The following is a 23,317-nucleotide window of genomic DNA, read 5'->3' as shown; positions in this document are numbered from 1 at the left end:
GTGGCATTAATGTGTGCCTGGGACCCATGGCAGTAGGCGCAACAAGCTCTGGTATTGAGAGCTCTAATGTCTATGTTCTTAGTGTTGTGAAACCACAGGGTCTCTTTCTTTTGGTTGGCCTGAGATTTTCTGGTGGACTACGGCTATCCTGGGAATCTGACGAGTATATGACCACTCTGTTGGAATGGGTTCATCTGCAGTCAGTAGGGCATCCCTTGAGATCATCAGATCAAGAATGACTCCTTTACAGTGATGGGGATAAAGCCATTGTTTAGGAGATCGTTGATTAGGAAAAAAGGAGAACACATTGACAGCTTTGTCAATGGCATTGCCCTAGTGTAAATTGAAGTCACCAAGGAAGATGCAGGGGTGGGTGATTACATTATCTATGAGAGTAGATGTCCTGTGAGCAGAGATTTCCATAGAGAGGCAGTGAAGGAAGTATGACAAAATGTGTGAAGATTTCCGCAACATGGGACCCTGTAATATATGGAACATATTAGCCTCTGGCAACACCCAGCGAAGGCTGCCTTTAGAACAATTTTTACTGGCTCAGATAAAAATGTGGCAGTATTTCAGAATCTTGAAAGAATTGCCAGAGAGTGCAAAGAATTGCAAAGATTTGTTTTATGTGGAAGTAGCACCATGTTCATTACTTGATGGAAAAACAGACATGATCTAAGATGGCTCTTGGTGGGGTGCAGGGGCATCAAGGAGTGTGGAGTAGATTTTAGAGTCCCTGTAATATCATGTAGAACAACTGGAAGTTAACATCTTATTGATATTTAGAGGCTCCTAAAATATTCACCTACGAGCTACACGTGAATCTAGGGAGCAATCACTGCACAAATGCAGCATAACCTTCTAACCATTCGGAAGACCAAATGTCCACTCAGGAATTTTAATTATTATAATTAGTGTGTATAAATTACAAATTAATTACGAAAGATTACTATGGAAAATCTCTTTCAGGCAGGAGAAATTCTTATGTCTACGTGAGTAGCTTTAACTAAAGTTAAGTAATTAATTTTTCATCACCTATGATTTCCAGTAACCCATCAGATCCAGAGCATGTGGTGCAGATAAAGGTCTTAGGCAAGGACACATGGGCAATAGTTGAGCAAAAGAAACATGGAAACGGTCCTCTTTTGGAAAGCAACTAATTCATGCACCTTTTATAAAACATTTTAAGTACTCTTAACAAGAAAGAAACAGCAGTGTACTTTAAAAAACATTTCAGTCTGGTGTGTTCCATAGAGAGGTAGAGGTCTGTGCTCCAGGTCCGTGCAGCTCATGAGTTCACTTGATGGTTGCAACTCTCAGTCGTTTCTGGCTGGTGACACAAGTGCACAGAAGACACTTAAGTGCACTGTAGGCACTTAGCGGGACAGCTCACTAAGGTGCTAATCCAATACTCTACTGAAGAAACATCAGTTAACCTACTTCCTGAATTTGATGCAGGTATTTGTTACACGTGAGGGCAGTGGAAGGGATGTCCATAGGTTCTGTCCTTAACCAATAGACAAGTCTCCTGTTAGCATTAAAAATCCTGGAATTAGGTTCCTGGAGCAATGACAACACATGGCTTCAGGCAACAGCCACGGTAGGATACTGAAGTGTAGCCGGATTTAATTAACTGCACAGCAGATTTGACCTGTACCTGGTTAAAATAGAGATTCATAGTGGCTTAAAAGCAATGCAGAGCACGTGTGAATTGTGTCCACAGATCACCCTGCAATTAAATGCTGTCAATGTACATCGTGAAGGAAACCGACAACTGATCTTGCCAAACATGCAGAAGCGATGTCCTGTTCTACCGTGGTACTACTTTCAGGTGGATTCCATCCTTGGGGCCCACAATTGCTGTCTTGTTCAACTTGAGAGGAATCTGGTTGGTGAGAAAAATACAATTAGTGTGTGCAGAGGGAAAATAAATGATCTCATTGCATTTGTGCGTGAAATATGCAATCAGTTAATGATTTCACGGTAACTGTGGAATAAGACGTGTTATTTTTGTTTTATTAATAAAGGTTATTTTATTCTTTTCTTGAACTTTTCTACTTGGTCAGCACATAGTCGTCCTGTAATACGACCCCACAGTGGTTTCATCAGCTCATCGACCTTAGAAGTGCTAGACAATATAGGAATGCCCTATTGTGCCCTTGCACATGTACCCATACCTCAGTCCCTCCTCATACAAGCTTTCTGGAAAGGTCCAAGCCAAGGACAGCAGGATACAGTGGGCATGGAAAGGTGCCACTAGTTAAGTAACCAAGTAACCACTGGGTTGCATTCCGGCATACCTTAATCCTGGTAGTATTTACTGAAAACAGGTTAGGGACACCTCTCCAGTGCACACCACGGTGCAGCTTTAAGAGGGTAAACCATGTGCAGACAGGATCAGTACGCCCTATCACAATGAATGCAATGTCCCCAGAGCAGCTCTGAACTGCATCCTGCCCTGGGGGCATTGTATAAGTGAAAGGCGAATATAATACGGAACAATGCATGCTGTAACCACGCATGCCTAACAACGTGGTCGAACAACGACTGCGTTGTTACCACTGATGCTTTTACCACAAATGCCTTAACAATGATTTTTTGTTGTAACGGCATGCCTGGTAAAGACATACGTGGAACCGCATGCATGGTTTCAGCATGCGACACCCACAACACCCCCGCCCCTAAAAACATTCCTACCCCTACACCCCACCCCTAAAACAATCCTACACCAACCCTTCACCCTGCCCCTAAAACTACCCCGACCCCCTACCCCTAAAACTACCCCAACCCCTACCCCTAAAACTTAAAACTAGCCCGACCCCCTTCCCCTGCGCCCTTAAAATTACCCTGACCCCCTACCCCACCCCTAAAAATTACCCCAACACCCCATCCCTACCCCTAAAAACGACCCCACCCTGCCCCAAAAAACTACCCGACCCCCTACCCTTGAGCCCTTAAAATTACCCTGACCATCACTCCTACAAATCACCCCGACACGCCATCCCCACCCCTAAAACGACCCAGACTACCCCACCCTGCCCCAAAGAACTACCCTGACCCCCCACCCCACCCCTAAAACTTAAAACTACCCCACAAACTTAAACTACCCTGACCCTCTACCCCACTCCTAAAACTACCCCTACCCCCACCCCTAAAAACTAAAATTAGCCTGACCCCAACCCCTGCTCCTAATTACCCCTACCCTACCCCTAAAAACAAACTACCCCCATCCTGCTCCCAAAACTACCCTCCAATCCTACCCCAGCCCCACTTACCTGACTGCGTCCTCTCCAGATCCTGAGTCTGTTTTCCTCTGCCTTAACCACGCATGTTCGTTCTTCAGGACATGTGTTTAAGGCAGAGAAAAACAGAGTAGTTGTTCACAATAGCGTTGTTCCGCTTTTGTGGGCAACACACTATGGGCCTGATTCTAACTTTGGAGGACGGTGTTAAACCGTCCCAAAAGTGGCGGATATACCACCTACCGTATTACGAGTCCATTATATCCTATGGAACTCGTAATACGGTAGGTGGTATATCCGCCACTTTTGGGACGGTTTAACACCGTCCTCCAAAGTTAGAATCAGGCCCTATGTTGTTCCAGAGTCGTCGTTTAGGTTGTTTTCCGTGAAAGGCTGGTCAGCTGTTTTGAAGCTGCTTCCCCTTCCTTCCCACTGTAGATAGCAACCTGGCCTGCATACAAACGGGGGCGACGATCCCCCTGTAGGTGGGTGCATCAAGTGACCCTTTTCCCCCTTCCACAAGGCTACCCTCGGGTGCAGAGGGGAAGCACTGACTGCACCACCTCTATGTGGTAATAAGTCAGTGCGCTTTTTCATGTCCTCTTTGCCTCTGCATCTATAAATTGTCGCAGAGGCAAAATGCTTGGGGTAACATGTGCCAGCACAATCTGTAGTACAGGAAGGGTGTGCAAGCAACTCTAAACCCTGCTCCTAGACTGAATGCCTCATTTACAAACAGCCTGCACTGGTGCTACGTCACTTTTTTTGACACACTGGTGGCATAGCCTGCAGACCCATATTTACAAGGCCACGCAAAGCCACTTTACATGACCTTGTAGATATGGCCCCCTTTCACACATTACTCTGTGTGAAAGGGGCATTCCATGGGTGTTGTGGATGTTCCCCCGTTACACCAATGGAATCTGATGCATTCACAGATTTACAAGGTTTCATAAACTTGGGATTGCATCAGTTGTCACTTGCCTCAGTTTCCTACACCACCCCAGGTGTGGCATAAGGGTGGCACAACTAAGAGATATATCATTCTGCAGCACACATAGGAGGAAAACACCTTGTGTGATTGTTTTTGTGCACGAAGGGGTCCCTTCCTGCACAAAAACAACCATTGCTGCAACAGCAGGCATCCTTGCACCATGGTTCAAGGGTGCTTGTGTTGGCGCATGGCAGCAACTTGTGCGCCAGCACAGGGGACAAGGACAGGAATGTGCTGTATCTTGTGAATACAGTGCATCCCTGCCCTTTTGTTCTGATGCAGGGCAGCACAGCCAAACGGCTTGCAATGCTGCCCTGGGCCAAAACTTTATAAATGTGGACCTAAGTGTGCAGACCTAGGACACCTCCTATTATGATACTTCTGACAATTTTCATGGTCAAGTCTCACCCAGATGGGCATCAACCAAGCTCAATTCTTTCAAGCTGCATCACACCATTATGAACTCAGTCCTTTCCAAACTAATCATCAATATTTGCTTGGCTTCCCGCAGATGTTTCAGTAAGAAGGGGGTGGCTGATTGAGATCTGGTGGAACAGTAGGTGTAAATACATATGCCATCCATGTCGTAAATACTCTGAAGCTCATGTTTCCAGTTAGTGGCCTAACAAATGGTGAACAACAGACGTGGCAACACATCATTAGATTCAAACTGTGTGCGATGGCCAACTAAATTATTTTAAATTGTTTTTGATAAACAACTAAGATTGACAGTGGCAACACTCCCTTGGAAATCAAGCACAAAAGGTATTTCATTTTCATTGTATTAAGCGCTCTTATACCAGATGGTTCCTTGGTGCTGTTCAGGTAACTTACATAGTACATCAAAAGGAAAGAAAATGACTGAACCTGTATACAATTATTGTTATTGTCTAGGAAGAGAAACACCTTCTTGATAGCTTGGATAATAAAAGCTGGGCCTCTTGCTTCCTACCCATAGTCTTCAGGGACAAGGATTTCATGGGCAACCTCAGACTGCGGAGAGAGCACAGGATCCAGGGAAGGATGGGCCTAACATGTGGTAGGACCTCTGGGGCATAAACTGGACTTTGAATTTCATTCTCTTTGAAACAGGGAGTTAATGGAGAGAGCTGGTAGCAGAAGAAGTATAGCTGAATATGAAGTAACCACCATAGCAGGATCCAAGTGTCAGAAGCAACGAGAAGCCCTATACAACAATAATTCGCCCAACCTCATCAATCGCTTCATTAAACATTATTGACCAAGGAGCTTCCTTCAACAACAGAGATGTGTCAACTAATTCTGACATTTTAATTGTGAACCTATTCAACAGAACTTTGATGTCTGATGAAATAAAAGATTTAAGGTCTGACATATAGAAAGGTGGGAAATATAGAGCCTGTGGTGTAGAAATGTAGCTGTGCAAGGCTTGAAAACTGAAGGCCAAAGGACACAAGTTAAGACATAGAAACTGACCATTGTATACAAGATCTGAAACGGCTAAAGATACATGGGTGGGTATAGGATTTGTTACCTCGGGAGACAGGAGGGATTCCAGGATATCCAATGGCTATGTAAGTGGAGTGAAGGTTGTTCTATGATAGATTCTGACATAAAAAATGCAGGCAACACTGGGCCAATCCACATACATTTGGATGCTGTAAATGGACACATAATTTGCTGAGAAAATTGTGTCAGGAGAATGCATTAGGAAAGAAGGATATATATGAAGTTCTGTTATAAATAGGAAAAAATACATATGCATTGTTACGAAGAAAGGTGGGTGCAAAGAAATGTAGTAATGCCAGGCTTGGGTTGTAGAAACAGGACTTCTGATATATTTAGGCTGAGAGTATGTGGCCTGGGGTGCAGATTGATCAAATACAGTATATGATGTATTGAAATGCTAACGGGGGCTGGGATGTAGATAGGCAGTGTGTACAGGACATGGAATATGGGAAAATGAGGGCTGTGTTGTTGCTACTAAAGGCAAGGAAAAGAGGGGCTGCAGTATGAAATATTAGGGGACAGAGAGCTTGCAACAGAGACAAGAAAGATACTGCGTATGGAAACGCACAAGATAACAGACTTGAAACAATATAGGTAGCGTGGGTTATAGGCAGACAATAAATACAGAAATGGAAGAAATGGAAGCTTGTCAAGTAAGAGACTATATAGAACTGAATACCACTAGCAAAATCTATATACTAGTTGTAACTGATTACAACAGAGCCACTGGTCCCTTTAGAACTCATATCACATATATATATATCATGCCTCCCCCGCTAACCTGAAAAAACAGGTATTCACTCTATAAACAAATATTCCTCTAGGCACTCTATATAGGAGCATGAATGGCAACCAGCATTGTACTAACCTGTGTCTGAGGGCAGCACTCAAACCTATACTTCTGCAAGACCCGCACAAGGGCGATCTTTGCTTGCAAAAATGCCAACTTGACCCCAATGCAGCCCCGGGGCCCGGCACCAAATGGAAGATAGACAAATGGATGGCGATTCTTCTTGGCATTTGCGGTAAAGCTGTGGATAGAGACAATTTGATTAATGATAAAGGAGGCAAAGTATGTCATCCAACTCTTAAGAGGTGCAGTGTTGTTCCTAGTTACAAGCCTGTGGCTTGGTAGGGGAGCACATCCTCTTAGTTAGCAGGTTATGTTAGCATAATGGTGAGAATCCTCGGTGTGGACAAGGAAGCGTAAATGTCAATAGCATAGTCATGTTCATGTTAGAAACGTAGCAGTTGGCAAGGGAAGCAGACCCTTGGGTTTCACTATTTCATTTAATAATTATGACCCTTAGGGGCCTCTATGGGCAAAGACGCTTCAGAAGTGCAGTATGCTCCGGTACTGTTGAAGGATGAGGTACCCCAAAGATGGCTCACAGAGTACACCTTTGACCAGTTCTGCAAACTTAAAGTTATGAGTTTAAGGATACTTTGGTGAGTGTTTCTTCTACCAAACAGATTTGTTGGCCAGTAACCTGTGAGATGTCATATGTTACTGAAAAAGTTTTTTTTTTTTTTTTTTTACATATTTACACTATCTGTTTTAATAAATCACAGACTAATTAGTGTAGTATGTGTTATCTTTAACTAATCCCTGTATTTATGTGTATTATGTTGACAGCTCAGATATTTGCAACTCTCTATAGAGCAAGTACAAATAGTTACTTAATCATGAAAACATATAAGCAGTAAAAGATTTAGGATTTTGTGAGAGTGACCAAATTAGAAACTAGCCATGATAGTCTCACTGTAACCATAGATATTGTAAGATTGCATCTCACATAATCCTTTGGTAACACAATAATGTCTGTCAAATAGTTGGACATAGTGCCCGATCAACCAATCAAAGTGTACCTTGGAAAGCAAGTTGCATCCCAAATCAAGGTGTTGCTTGATGACTCACAGATAAGCTTTTAAAGTCTTTACTAGTATGGGTACAGAATTCTGGTGATGGATTTTATCCCTTTCTTTATCAGATCTTTGTCAGAGAGTTTATGAACTCTGCCTTTTACACCCCTGGTTGCCAGGTACATAGGAGGATGGTGTGTGATTGGTTAGAAGATTAGTGACTATAATTAACATTATGGCCCATATTCATACTTTTTTAGCGCCGCATTTGCGCTGCTTTTTGACGCAAAAACTGCGGCAACTTACAAACTACAATATAGGCCCATATTTATTCTTTTTGGCACAAATCTGCGCTAGCGCAGATTTGAGTCAAAAAATAAAACGCGGGCTAACGCTATTCCAAAGTGCCAGCCGGGCGCCTTATTTATGGAATGACGGTAGCCGCCACTGGGGCCTGGTTAGCATCAAAATAAATGACGGTAACCGGGCAGTTGCGGCGAAGGGAAAACTGGGGTTTGTGCGCCAAAGAATGGTGCAAGTCAGGTTAGAGTCAAAAATATTGGCTCTAACCTGACTAGCGTCATTTTTTGACGCACAACCCCCATGGAAATGTCTCCTGTCTTAGCAAAGGCAGGAGTCATGCCCCCCCTGCCCAATGGCCATGCCCAGGGGACTTCTGTCCCCTGGGCATGGCCATTGGGCACAGTGGCATGTAGGGGGGCCTAAGTTAGGCCCCCTATGCCACTTCCACATAAAAAAAATACTTACCTCTACTTACCGTAGATGGGTCCCCATCCATGGGTGTCCTCCAGGGATGGGCGACGGTGGCAGGGGGTGTCCCTGGGGGCAGGGAAGGGCACCTGTGGACTGTTTCCATGGTCAGAGACCATGGAAATGAGCCCACAGGTCCCTTAACGCATGCCCTGACCCAGGCGTTAAAAAATGGCACTAAAACGGTTTAGAGTCATTTTTTAAGGCCCTCCCCCTCCCGTGCGTCATTTGTGCATGGGAGTATAAATAAGGCGCAAATGCCTTTGAGCCATTCTTTGCCCGGGAACACCTACCTTGCATGTCATTAACGCAAGGTAGTTTTCCACAGTAAAAAAAATGCCTTTCACTACATTAATTTGGCGCTAGATGGGTCTAGCGCCAAAGTATAAATGTGGAGTTACGTTTGCGCCGAATTTGCGCCAAAAAAATGACGCAATTTGGCGCAGAGTAGAAATATGCCCCATAGTATTTTGCAAATTTGCACCGCTTTTGCGTCAAAAAAGGGTGCAAATGCGGCACTAAAAAAGTATAAATATGGGCCTATGTTTCTCATATTCGGGATATTTGAAGCTAGTGTTGTGTTTAAATCAGAGTTAGCGATTCACACTTGCTTTAGTTTGCTTCTCTGATATTGTGGTTACTGTTGTTATGCAAGTGTCTGAGCGCTTCACTTCTTATGTGCATACATCATGAGTGCACTTGATGGGAACATTTTGTTAATGATGTGGCTAATCTCTAGCTTGTTATCTAGCAGAAAAGGAAAATGTTAATTTGGACAACTGGCATAGTGCTGTGATATGTTGATGGTAATCTTGGAAGCCTGCTGATCAATATTAAATTGCTTGGTATTATATTTGATGTTTCCATGTGCGCATTTTGTTCATAAGATGGTCCTAGACATATGCTGACAAAGTTCGTTTTTAGATATAAGCATGCCTAAAGTTTTTTTTTTAGATTTTTGGATAGTTGTGTTGTAAAATTACCTGCTGTTTGCATATTTGGATAGTTTTAGTACTCTTTGGCTTCCAATTTTTGCTTGGATCTTCTGACGCATGTTCAAATGTCTTCTTATATGGTTTTAGTTCTTTTAGAGCTTTAGTGACCCATTTTCATTGAAGGTTTAGCTTTTTTTTCAACAAGGGTTTTTAAATGACGCTAGCATGTCATACAAAAACACGCATACATGCATTATTATGTAGTCCTAAAAGACCTATTAAAATATATCAGTGACTACTCAAAAATTCAAGTAATATTTTCTTGGTTGACTTCAATAAATGTACAAACTTCAGTTCATCATATTTTGCTGGACATATGTATACATAGTGTGCAATGTGCCAGTTTACACCGCAAACAAAAGGTGTGCCTGACGCAGAGAGGGATAATGCATTCTATCATCATGAATGCGCTGCTTCCAAAGCAGCTGTGAAGTTGCTTGTAAGCCGCCACATGTGGGTGGCAGCAGCCCGAACTTTAAGGAGGGGCAGACCCCCTGCAGGCCATGCCCCCAGCAAATGAGGGCACGCCCATATGGCACAATATTATAGAGAGGCTGCACAAGCATCTACTGCGCCTTTAGCAATAGCATAGTGCCACAGGTGACTGGTTTCCAGATAACTCCCACAATGCCGATCACTGGAGAAAATCTTGTTGGCGCATAAATACGTGTAGATATCATGCCTGCGATGTCTGTCCACGCCCGAGCTACTTGTTGGTGATTCCATTCGAACGTTAGCAAGGACCTTGGCAGTGGGAAATCTCATGCACCTGTCCGAGAAACTAGAGTCAGTTTACTGCTGCTTAAATGGCGTCACTGGATCAGTTTATAACTTGGGTGTATAAACACTTACATGCCCCTCTCATAGCGCTCATTCCATGCGGAAAAGTATACCTCTAGGCCCAGACTCCTTCCCTTTCATCTTTCAAACATTGTCTGCTGTACTAAGGGCATTACATTCACCGTGCATCCTAGATTTGTGTTTTGACACTTCTGATCAATTTGAAGGAAACTTGATCCCAGCCGCTGATCCTACATAATGGCGGAGGCGCATTGCCCCACTGGCTCAGAGCCAGCAGCTGAAAAATAAAATATTTTATTATCGTTTTATTTCTCAGCTGCTGGTTTAGCCAGCGTGTGCAGGGCCACGGGAGAGGGGGAGGAGGAGTGGAGTGCACTTAAGTGTGCATGTCAGTTTGGCTGGCCAAACGGACATCCACTTGGGTTTTTCCAACCCAGCTTTATTGCACAGCCGGTTTGGAGAAACATCACAGACTCGCTATGCCTGAGCGAGCAGTAAACCAGCCCGCTCAGGGCAGTCCCCACTCTGCTCTCATGCTTGGTATCAGCATAAGAGCAGCGCAAGGATTGCATACAGAGTCTCTGATGCTGTCCCAGGGAGTGCTGTGACCAGGAAGCAGGGTAGCGTGAGGAGTTCAGCAGCACCAGGTGAGCTTACACCCTTCCTACTACTTTTAAGTTCTGTCTGCTTGTTCCTATTAGCTCTTTGTTGACTACTGTATATAGTTATAGGTAGTACGTGTAAGCAATCTTATTGTTGCAGCATCCTCATATGCAGAGGATAATTAGATCCTTGCCAAAGTGCTGCTAGTTAAATCAGGGTCACTTAAAATCACATCCATTACAATGTCTGAGAACAATAGACCTCCCTCTCTAATAGCAAGCATAAGCTTATGCAATACAACATATAGGCCAGCCCAAACAAACCCGGTCACAGGCTTTGCAACGCTATTACAAAACATGACAGTATCTGAAATGGGATGTTCTGTAAATATCACCACTAGTATTCAATGTATTACTGATAGCAGTATTTTCACACATGCACCTAACTTGTTTTAACATTTCTTAAACTCAAAGTTTTCGGCAAACCTTTCTTGCCATGCACCCCTGACCTGGGTCGCTATATTTCAGAATTCAGTCCCGGAGCAGATAAACAAGCCATATTCTTCTGCTTCATGTAGGTCAGAAGAAACAACAGAGACTTTGACCAATTAGAAGAAGGCCAGATATCACATAAAACTCCTCACTGATCAAGAAATGGACTAGGGTGTAGATCAACAGATCTATGACATAACTATCTTAATTTTCATATGACCAAAGGAAAGTCGCTCTTTTTGACATGTTACCCCCACTTTTTGCCTATTTATCAATGTGTTTAGACTGTTTTCACTGGGATCCTGCTAAGCAGAACCACAGTGATTGTGCTTCCTCCTCTAAATTTGGTTGCTTTTGTATCCTTTACATCCCACAATTGGCACACTGGTTTACCCCTGGCTCCAGGAAGACTCTCCCAACACAGATGGTGGTTCTAAGTTGTGTTTTTGATCCTCTCTACCTGCTATCCAACTTGTGAGACGGTGAGCCCTTGCCTCTCCTTGCAGGACAGTACCCCTGTGCACCCTGACTTTTGCAGCAACCAAGGCTTGTTGACTCCTGCTCCATGGGATCTTCAGGCTCCAAGTAGCCCCGGCCTCCAGCACTTTATCCTTGCAAGGACTGTCTCTCCTATGCTGCTTCAGAGACATGGGACTCCCCTCCATGTGTGGTTGCAAGGACTCACTGCAACTTACTGTGCCTGCTGCCACTGAGTTGCCTGTGATGGCTGCAACTGCTTTTGCTGGCACTCCCAGCTGCTGAGAGTCATCCCAAACTCCCCACAAAGGGTTGAGTCCCCTGGACCTTGCTGGTCCTCTTCTCCTCTACAAATCCTTTTCTGCCCAGATTTGCATTTGCCAAGACTAGTTAGTGGTCATCCTGACCACTGACCATCTGCCACCCGGCGACTGATGTGGGATATCATCTGCATGCCTCCAAGGACTTCTCTGCAACTCTTGGGCTCCACAGCTGATGTTCATTTTCCTTCGTCGACCCGGATCTTCATCCACAGAAGGGTGGGTGGTGGCTCCTGCCCCCGCTGGACACTCTTGTGTGGACTAGACTCTGTCCACTTCCGCGGAAGGTCCTTTTCTTCTGGAACCCACCATTGGGTTCCACTGGACTGGTCCTGGTTCTACAATCTTCCTTTTCCAAGTCCCCTTGTTAGTCTTTGGGAAGACCAGATAACTTGCCTCTGCTCTCCTGGTCGCTGGGGGTCACCTAGGTACTCCCCTTTTGGGGTCCCAAGTTCTCCCAGCTCCCTTCTAACTATTCCATATCCTTGGGTGGGGGACCTAACTTTGCATTCCACTATTTTAGTACATGGTTTGGCCCCCCTCTCCCCCCAGGGCCTTAGCCATTTTCCACTATTTCTTGCCAATGCTTGTTGTTTCTATCTACTAATTACTCATATTTACTGTGTATTTATAGTGTGTACTTACCTCCAGTTGGGGACTGCCGATAGTGATCTAGTTCAGTTTTACTGTAATAAAGTACCTTTATTTTTGTAACACTGTGCGCTTCCTTTCATGTGTATGAGTGCTGTGTGACTGATGTGGTATTGAAAGTGCTGTACACTCCTCCTGGATAAGTCTTGACTGCTCACCACAGCTACCACTAGAGGGCTCTGGCTTCCTAGACACTGACTCACTCACTAATAGGAGTTGCCTGGACCTGGTATAAAGTGCAAACACCATAAGGGTCCAACACACACCAGGCCAGCTTCCTACACGTGTTGTTGTTTGATCATTATAAATACATTTTCTATAACTAAAGGGAAAAGTGAAGGAGAGATGAGCATCCCCATGTCTGCTACTTTAGTCACCACCAATACCTCAGATTTCCTCTTACTTATGCAGACTCAGGCTGAGAAATTACTACAGGGCATTCACGTCCGTCCTTTGAAATGATTAACCCTGTTGTGATACTAAGTGGATTATGCAATTTCAGACTGGAGGAGCATCAGAGGCAATTGCTCATTAACCCAGCAAGCACTTCTAGCCAAAACATTTCCAAGGCTTTCATATCTGTGCTTATTGAAGAAAAAAGGATGCACACATCACATGACTGCGGATCCTATTTAGTCCTCAATATCAGAGCGCCACAACTTCTGGAGGAGGTTTACCTTAAGGTGCATTGCCAGTGGCTGCAGGCCTATGTGGCTGAGTAAATGTGGAAATGTTTTTCCCAGACCTGAGCTAGCACTTCTCCTCTGTTAGTTGTCTGACCACAGCCCATGTTCACCAATTTACATGTTTGTTAAAGCTACTTGCCCTACCAGAGAAAACATTGCTTTCAAACTATAGAAGACAACTTTAAAACATTGGTGCCACAATTGAGCAGTTATATGCATTTCATAGATGCCCTGAAACCAGAAGAATCAATGACTGCCAATCTCCAGAAGCAGGTTATTTACCCTTGCTTTGCATGTCCACATGGCATGCTGCTCTCCATCACTGGCAACCTTCATGATCTAAAGTCATGGAGATTGAGGGTCAAGTATAGTATCTGATTGGGATTAACAGCAGCAGCTCTTACACAGTCAGGCGACAAGCTTAGTGGAGGCCAAGGATTTAAGGTTCAATGGTTAAATGACAGATGCACCCAACACTTTTGCACCTGAATTTTATATGCTACCAATCAGAACTGCAGTTCAAGCCCTCATGCTCTCATCTGGATGGTGTCAATGACCTGCTCCAAGGCCTTCTTGGACTCCACACTGGCCCTTAAGGGTATCCTTCATGCAGCTGTACATATCTTCAGGGGCATGAACAAATATGGTTACATCACCCCTGATTAAACGTCATTGCTTCCCCTTGCCCACCCACACCATCTTCAAAACTAGCAGCTTCATCTACAAAGTCTTAACAACCAGCACCGCTGCTTATCTGGCTGAGAAGCTCACCATCACTGGTGGCTCTCTGGGCACCTGCAGGTATGATTCAACTTAGAGAGCCTAACTGAGGATCCAGCATACATGCACCGCCCTGTGTTGCTTGTAGCTTTTAATAACACTTATATAAGATTTTGCAGTCCCATCACTGGAGGACGAAGTGTGGCTCCATATAAGGGAAGAGCAGTGTTTTCTATGCAGTCTTCCACTTGTGAAAGGACACCTTCAATAATTAAGTCTAGTTATTTCTCGTTTCACCATTGAATAGATAATTTATCGTACAACTATAAAATAACTTACATTGCGCTTAAAAAAATATGAATTATGGTCACTTGAGTGTGAGGTAAGCAATTTAGTTTGCATTGACTGTTTTGTCTGTCTTCCCTGTGTTGCTGTTGAAGAAGATAATAATACTGCTTGGCTTCTCAGTATACTGTTCTCGTCAATTATTCTGCACGTAGTGAATGCTAATACAGTTTATAGACCACTTTGGAGACATTTAATTCTAGTCATGGGTTGAATCCTGTTTTACCCATTCTTGAACGAGATGCCATTTATCATGTGATCTTAAACTGAAGACAATTTTAATTTTGTCTTTTAGTACAGTAAGAATCAGTAAGATTTATTGTTTGCAAATGTATTATTTGTTTGCAAATTGGGGTCAGCAGACCACCATGTCTGCGACTGCTTTTTAAATAAAGCAGTTTTTTAACAATGGAACCCGTTTTCCTTAATGGAAAATGGGATGCATTTCAACAATGAAAATGAAAAGCTTTCTTTTCATTTTTTTCGCTACCATTCACAAAGGAGAAGGGGTCCGGTGGGTACCCCCCTCCCACTTGCGAATGGATTAACACCAATTTAAAATTTATGTTAAGTGCGATTGTTTTGCGACCGCATTCAGGGTCGCAAAACAAGCATATCTCCCTCTGCGAGTCACAATTAGGAAGGGACGCCCTCGGGATGCCCTTCCTAATTGCGAGTCGCAATCCCTATTTTGCGAGTCGGTAACTGGATACCGACTCGCAAAATAGGGATGCTATATTGTACAAGGCCATTTTGTGGTCTCAAACAGCGATTTTTGCCATTTACGACTACAAAATTGCGTCGTGCATGTGGCCCAAAGCTCTTACTCTGAACCGCGTCACCATTATATAACTTATCTGCTCACTAACTGCACTGTCGACCATGGCACTTTGGTAGATAAACCATCCCTGAATGGATAGGCAACCTTTTTCTCCACTATTTCCACAAACATACCGGTCTCAACAATAACTAATGGCTGACTCTGGGCTTGGTCCGATTGTGTTGAGAATCATCCATTTATTAACAGTTTTTCTATGGCATCAACCTCACCACAAGTGCAGTGCAGCAATACAATAGAGTGAAGAGATGATTCGCCAGTACAGTGTTAATAGACGGGACAGAAGAGGACTAGATGAGGGGAATCATAGAGCATTTAACCTGAAGACTGCACGTCCATCAACATGTGATAGAACAACAGCCATTTTTCAGAAGCTGCAGTAAGAAAAAGTAAAATATTTTTTTTGCATTAATGTAATTCCAATCTCTTTATTACATTACCTTTATTGCAATAACCATTAGAAAATGTGATCAAAACACTGAAACCTATGTTCTGTGACAGTGACCGCACACCTACAACTCTCATCAAAATGAATCAAAAGCTATTCTTCAAAATATGGTGCCACAGCATCAACCCATTACTTACAGAAGTCAGTTTCGCAGATGATCTGAAACTAGGATATCTTTGCCCATTAATTTAAAATAAAACCTGAAGCAGAACCAAATTATAGACTGGCGACTCATCTTCCACAGCTTAGTAGTGTGATCGAAAGGTGTGTACCAAACTAAGACCCTGATTTAGATCCTGGCAGAAGGAATACTCTGTCACAAACATCACAAACATTCTGTCCGCCATGCTACGATCCCCATAGGATATGGTGGGATCGTAATACTGTGGACGGGACAGCAGTCACATTTGTGGTGGAGTAGCCCCCTACGCCAGGACATAATCAGGCCCTAACTCAGCAAGTAAATACAACAGAAGGAATTACTGCAAATCTATCAATCCAGTTTGTGTAAAGATTGCAGTCCTGACACCGCCACATTCAAAATCGTAAATGACATCCATCACATGTTTGACAATGGAGATGCCGGTCTACTGGTCCTGCTAGACTTAATGGCATCCTTTGACACCATCGATCACCACTGCTCACTAGGACCATCAAATCCTGCATGGGCATGTCAGGAAGAATATAGTAGGACCATTTGCTTTGTACTTGAAAACAGAAAGAAGTTCATGAAAATTGTTGATTCTTACTCTGAAATCCTCCAAGCCCTTTTATGGAGTTCCACAAGGATCCATTATTGAGCTTAACATTATTTAACCTGTATATGGAACCACGTAGAATTATACTGATAGACTCTGAAGTGCCCAGCTTTCAATAGATGGATGAAACAACTCTACATGAAAAACAATGATTTCAGCAACACCATCCCTCTCAAAAAATCTTTAACAAGAATTCAAGAATGAATATTGTCTAATTTGCTGAAACTAAATCCAGAGAAGGAAAACATAATCTTACTCAGCAGGAGACGTAACTCGCAAAATTGACATCAGTCGACTAACTGAACTCAAATTTGAGGATTTTATGTCCAAACTAAATAATGAGGTTAATTCTCTGAATTTCTGAATTTACTCTAGCCTGTACGTGAATTTCATATTGCCCACTCCATCACACTTTTCTTCCTAAAACACCTCAAACCTATTCTCACCCCATCATACTTTTGTTACCTGATCCAAGTCATTTTTTACCTTAGAAATTGACTACTGAAATGTTGTCCTCACTGGAGGTACAAAAGCGTCTAATTCAACTGCTTGTCTAACCACAAACAGGAAATTGATAACATTTCCCCACTTCTTGAAATACCTTCCCTGGCTCCTACCAGAGGCAAAGATTTAATTTAAACCCACCTTCCTGACCTTAAAAGTCTTGAAACTAGGTCAGCTGACCAACCTTTACTCCCTGCTCCACATCTCTTTAGCCTGTTGGTGAAAGAAGCCTGAGAAGCAAAGTCTTTCCTCCATCTTGAATGCAAAAAATGTCAATCCTATCAACCCTCAAAAAACATCTTTTTCAGGAGATGCTACTTCGATGTCCTTAAACTGTACCATGTCTCTACTCAGCGCTCTCACTATTACCTTACTACTACCCCCTTCAATCTGGTTAAATTGCTAAAGCACCTGGTTGTTGAGATGATCGTTATTGCTTCATAACTCTTACATGTACACCTGGTTGCACTAGGGAAACTTATTTGTGACGTGCTCTAATGCCCTGTAAGTGGAGAGATGTTATATAAATACCTTAAATAAATAAATAAATATCTGATACCATCACAGCCATATTTCACAAGGTGAAGGTTTTTACAGTCAGTTTTAGATATTGTGGCATTGCGGGTTGCAGTGTTAGAGGGTTTTCTGAGTCTCACACTGGGAATTTCACTTATGGGGAGAGGGCTGGAGAGTGTTTTTCAAGCTAAGTGATAAGGTCATTCAGGACCTGTGGTTTATTCAGAACAGATGTGGTGCAATATCGAAGCAGATGGTTGATTTTATCTGACATTGGAAGACTTGAGAGGTAAGAATAGAGTCATCAGGCCGCGTGCAGTTCTCTTCCATCCTAGTCTAAGGTTAGCAGCCCGGAGCATGTGAAAAAGACAGAAAGTAATTCAATAAAAGTTGAAAGCCTTTGGTGGAACATTCATTTTTCCAGAGGAGCCCAACAATTTGTTCCGGCCGGATTATGTCTGGCTTGCTCAGTGGTTATGGGTATCTGACTGACTATCTTTCTCCATTAAGAAGCATCTTAGTTAGTGCCAGACTTTCACTTAGGACATTGGATTCCAACGATATGTTGCACCTTTGGGTATAGTCTACTTCCACCTCTCGACGTGAACCTCTATATCATATATACCTGCACTCAGATGGCATCGGTCACTAGCATTGATAAGTAGAGCGCAGCTTCTTCATTCTGTGCCTGTCTCCATAATCGCATGCGAGCATGTACATACCCCTTCCTCCTGATCCCTCTATGACAACAGCAGATGAGTGTATCTCCTGTCCTGCAGCAGCCACGGTTGTGAATGAGTGTTTTATCTTAACATAAACAAGCAGTGAAAAGGACAACAAATAAGTCCCCTTACGTTATGCAACTGATACCTTCAACATACGTACCATGAATGCACAGGAAAAAGCAAAAAAGGCAGGTCTCTCTTTTACAGTTGGTGGCCACGGCTGCTTTTCTAAAGGTGATTTGTATGCTCAAACACCCTCCCATGAATCAAACTAGCAGATGCTGGCCTACATCACATCTTTGGCAACCTCCTCTCTCTAGGTACACTGAGGCCACCCCAAACTGCTCAGCTTTGAAAGCAATTGGTAATCCTTTTTGTTTTTTGTAGAAACAAGACAGATTTAGTCATGCTGTACTTTGCTACAAGATGGTACATAGGAACAATGGCATACAGGTAAAAACAATTAGGTTTGGGTGGTTACATTTTGAATGGTAAAGACACTTGGTTGATGAGTAATGAGATCCATCAATGAGGGTATAATACACATCAGTGTCTCTCTGGAGTATTGCTGTCCAGGGAGCCCCATCAATACATTTTTAATACTCAGTATCATCAATCAAGTAGGAGTAGGGGTAAAATAGCTACAATTATGTTTCCTAAATAAAGCTTCTTGTACCCACATAGTGCCAAGATTAAGGGACTTTGCTGCAGACTGGGCTTCCATGACTCTGTCAGCATGTCTTGAGCACTACTGTACCTGAATTTGAAAGTCAAGACGAGTCTATCTTCCCCAATAACTTGCGCAAAGGCTAAAATGTTAGATCCAGACAGACCAGAAGGTGTGATGAGTTCAACAGTGACATGTTCCCAGGTAAATTGCACCTATACATTATATCTTTTTCAGTCCTTTTGAAGTCTCTGTAATTTCGACTGGAGTATTGTCAGTGCTCCCTGATAGCAAACAGATATTGCTTTTAGGGGTAATTAAAATGTCATCTCCATGTGGAAGTTTACATAAGAGAAGGTCAGTATATGTTTTAGCTGCGATGACTCGATGATTAATACATCTACAATTAGACAGCAGAGATGACATAAGGTTGAAACTTATGATTCCGCAGAAGACTATCATTTTTAAACTGGACACTCCCAAATTCCCACGTTGAGATAGGCTTCAACAATGAAAGAGTCATTCCCTGGAAATTCTTCAAGGATCTGGAATGCCCTACTGACAAATCCAACTAGCCATGTCAATTTCCAGTTTCAAAAGGGACTTCAAACAGTACTCCCCAAAATTACTTTAAGTCTGTAACTACCTATCATTTTTATTGTTTCTTTCCCCACAAACCTGTACTACAAAGATACTACTCTCTTTCTGAAGATTTAGGTTTCTTTTTCTCTAACTTAGGCCCTTTTTTGGGGGTTTTGCAGATAAGATACTCTATTACGAACGTGGCGGTTGGCTTGTCCGCCATATTACAAGTGCCTTAGGTTATAATGAACTTGTAATAGGCAGACTGGCCCTCTGCCACGTCTTTGATGGAGTATCCCATCTGTCAAACTCTAAATAAGGGCCTTATTTTTTTTGTGCCTGATCGTGGTTATTCTGTGCCATTCTCTACAAAGTACTCTTCCAGTCTGTAGTCAGGCCCTCATTACAAAAGACCGCCGATGCTACGGGAGCCAGGATACTGCCAGTGCCGGCGGTATTTCTGGCTCCTTATTATGATTTTTCCGCTGGCACAGCGGAAAAGTCACATCAACATTGCTGCCGGCTCGTAATAGAGCCAGCGGCAATGCTGATGTGCAGCGGGTGCAGTAGCACCCATTGCACATTTCACTGCCCGAAATTCGGGCAGTGAAATGCGCGATTGGGCTTTGCCTGGGGGCCTCTGCACTGCCCATGTCAAGTGCATGGGCAGTGCAGGGGCACCCAAGGGCACCCCAAGTCCCCCTTACCGTCAGCTTTTCCATGGCGGTGTTTACCGCTGTGGCCAGGCTGGCGGTCAGGGATTATGACCGCCAGACGAAAGCCTGGCGGTATAGTGGAGGGGCCGGCGGTATGGCCGTGGCTATTGCGCCACGGTCATAATAGCTGGCGGAACACCGCCAGCCTGTTAGCGGTGTTACCGCCAGCTTACTGCCGGCCGCCAGAGTCATAATGAGGCCCTCACTGCAAGAACCTACATGAATAAAATACATTACCTAACTAGACATCAGGATGTTTAAAGTCTTAAGTCAAGCAGTGGTTCACCATAATAGGATAAGGAACATCATGATTAAAGATAGGTCACTGGCAGGAAGTATTCTGCAAACACTACACAGGATGTTAAAATCAGCATAAATATTACTTGCCAGATAGATGCTCAACCATGGTATCACCCCATGGACCTAAAGGCCGTAGCTACAATCCCCACTGAATGGAAACACAGACAAAATAGCCAGCATATGACCACTATAGGAACAAAGACTGAGCAATATATTGGGCCTGATTACAACTTTGGAGGAGGTGTTAATTTGTCCCAAAAGTGACGGATATACCACCAGCTGTATTACGAGTCCATTATATCCTCTGGAACTCGTAATACGGCTGGTGGTATATCCGTCATATTTGGGACGGATTAACACCTCCTCCAAAGTTGTAATCAGGCCCTTTGACAATTTATACAAGCAGAGACACATAATGCAAGCAGCAAATGTCAGAGATTTCTTACCTATTGTTAGAAATTGGATTTCTAGTTGGCGGTGGTTTGCACCCTGTCCAAATAGGAACCCTAACTCTAGTCAGGGTAAGGAAGTCATATGGCTAAGATAACCCCTGCTCACCCCCTTGGTAGCTTGGCACAAGCAATCAGGCTTACCTCAGAGAGAGGCAATATGTAAAGTATTTGTACACGCGCGTACACACACACACACACACACACACACACACACACACACACACGTACACACACACACACACGTACACACACACACACACACACACACACACGTACACACACACACACACACACACACACACACAGTGTAACACACACAGTAACACACTTAAAACACTACAAAAGGTCTCCACACCAGTTTAGAAAAATAGCCAATATTTATCTGAATAAAACAAGACCAAAATGACAAAAATCTAAAATACACAAGTAACAATATGAAATCCAACTGGAGCTATCACGGTGCCGTGAAGGAGTCTTTCCAACAGTCCAACACCACTCGCGAGGGAGTGCGGGCTGGTCACGGAGTACAGTACACTGGAAAATGATGAGGAAACAAAGATGTTGCACGGATTCAGGGAGGTCAGGCGTTGCTGCAGTCGGTGCGGAGTTTGTTCCTTACTGATACTGGGGAGGTGAGGTGTCAGTTCCTTACTGCTAAGCAGGGGAGGTGAGGTGTCAGTTCCTTACAGTTGCAGGGGAAGTGATGCGGCGTTGGTGACGAGGGGTCAGTTCCTTACCACACGGCGGGGTTGATGTATCCAGCAGGTCAAGACGGAAAGCATTGACTTTGTGATGTCGCAATCACACCATGGGGCCACAGGTGCTGTGGGGAAGTTGGATGCCACAAACGTCGGTGGCATGGCCCTCTGGACTCACACTGTGGTGGGACTTTGGAGATTAGGCAGCAGCATTGGGCCTACAGAGTCGGTCGTGGTCATTGCACTCAGCGGGGACCACAACTCCGGTGCATGCAGCGGTGTGGAGTCAGACAGCGGCACTGGTTCCGAAGTTGCTCTGGAGTTGATGTGCTTGTTTTTTTCTTGGTTGCACCAGAACCCACTCTCAAGGGCCCAGGGTCTGGATTTGGTACCACTAGGCAAGTCAGGAATCTCAGCAAGAGAGCACAGGTGATAGCAGATGTAGTCTTTCATGTCCCTGAGACTTCTTAACAGGAGGCAAGCTCAGTCCAAGCCCTTGGAGGTAGGATATAGAAAGCAAAGTCGAGTCCTTTCACTCCCAGGACAGAAGCATCAGGCCAGCACGGTAAAGCAACAGGCAGAGTGGCAGTCCCTCCTAAGCTCTTCTTCCTGGCAGAATGTGCTCAGTCAGGAAGGATTCTAACTTTGTGGGGTCAGACGTGTCTAGTACTTATACCCATTTCTGTCTCTGACGTGGGCAAACTACAAAGAGAAGTCTTTGTAGTGCACAAGACCCTGCCTTTCCCTGCCATGGCCCCAGACACACTCCAGGGGGTTGGAGACTGCTTTGTGTAAGGACAGGCACATCTCCTGCCACCACTCTAGCCCAGGAAGACCCATCAGGATATGCAGGGCACACTTTAGCTCCCTTTGTGTGACTGTCTAGAGTGAATTCACAAACAGCCCAACTGTCATCCTGACCCAGACGTGTATTCCACAGACAGGCAGAGGCACAGAATGGTTACGCAAGAAAATACCCACTTTCTAAAAGTGGCATTTTCAAACTTACAATTTAAAAACCAACTTCACCAAAAGATATATGTTTAAATTGTGAGTTCAGAGACCCCAAACTCTGTATCTCCATCAGCTCCCAATGGTAAATTACACTTGAAAGATATTTCAAGGCAATCCCCATGTTAACCTATGGGAGAGATAGGCATTGTAACAGTGAAAACTGAATTTTGCAGTATTTCAGGACATGTAAAACACGCCAGTAAATGTCATATCTATTACATACACTTCACCCTGCCCATGGGGCTACCTTGGGGATACCTTAGGGGTGGCTTATATGTAGTAAAAGGGAAGGTGCCTGTCAAGTAGGTGCACTTGCCAGGTCGAACTGACAGTTTACAACTGCCCGCACAGACAGTGCCGGGGCAGATCTGAGACATGTTTACAGGGCTACTCATGTGGGTGGAACAATCGGTGCTCCAGGCCCACTAGAAGCATTTGATTTACCGGCACTGGGCAGCCATGGTGCACTATACTAGGGACTTACTAGTAAATCAAATATGCCAATCATGGAGAAACCAATCACCAATTCAATTTAGACAGGGAGCATATGCACTTTAGCACTGGTTAGCAGTGGTATAGTGCTGAGAGGCCTAAAGCCAGCAAAAAACAGGTCAGAAATAGGAGGAGGAAGGCAAAAAGTCTGGAGATA

General features: G+C 43.9%; 1 protein-coding gene across 1 annotated transcript in view; it reads right to left on the bottom strand.

Moving 5' to 3' along the window:
• Nucleotides 1-1,150: 1,150 nt before the first annotated feature.
• The window catches only part of TBXAS1 (thromboxane A synthase 1), a 356,152-nt gene continuing 333,985 nt past the window's right edge, over nt 1,151-23,317 (bottom strand). The window contains exons 13-14 of the mRNA XM_069227996.1: nt 6,596-6,758; nt 1,151-1,888 (exon numbers count right to left, since the gene is read on the bottom strand). Of these exons, the coding sequence (XP_069084097.1) occupies nt 1,814-1,888; nt 6,596-6,758 (238 nt within the window). The 3' untranslated portion in view covers nt 1,151-1,813. The remainder of the gene's footprint in view (nt 1,889-6,595; nt 6,759-23,317) is intronic.

The sequence above is a fragment of the Pleurodeles waltl genome, chromosome 4_1, assembly GCF_031143425.1.
Source record: "Pleurodeles waltl isolate 20211129_DDA chromosome 4_1, aPleWal1.hap1.20221129, whole genome shotgun sequence".
In the NCBI taxonomy this organism is placed as follows: domain Eukaryota; kingdom Metazoa; phylum Chordata; class Amphibia; order Caudata; family Salamandridae; genus Pleurodeles; species Pleurodeles waltl.
The sequence above is the reverse complement of the archived record's forward strand: the minus strand, read 5'-3'. Positions and strand labels throughout refer to the sequence as shown.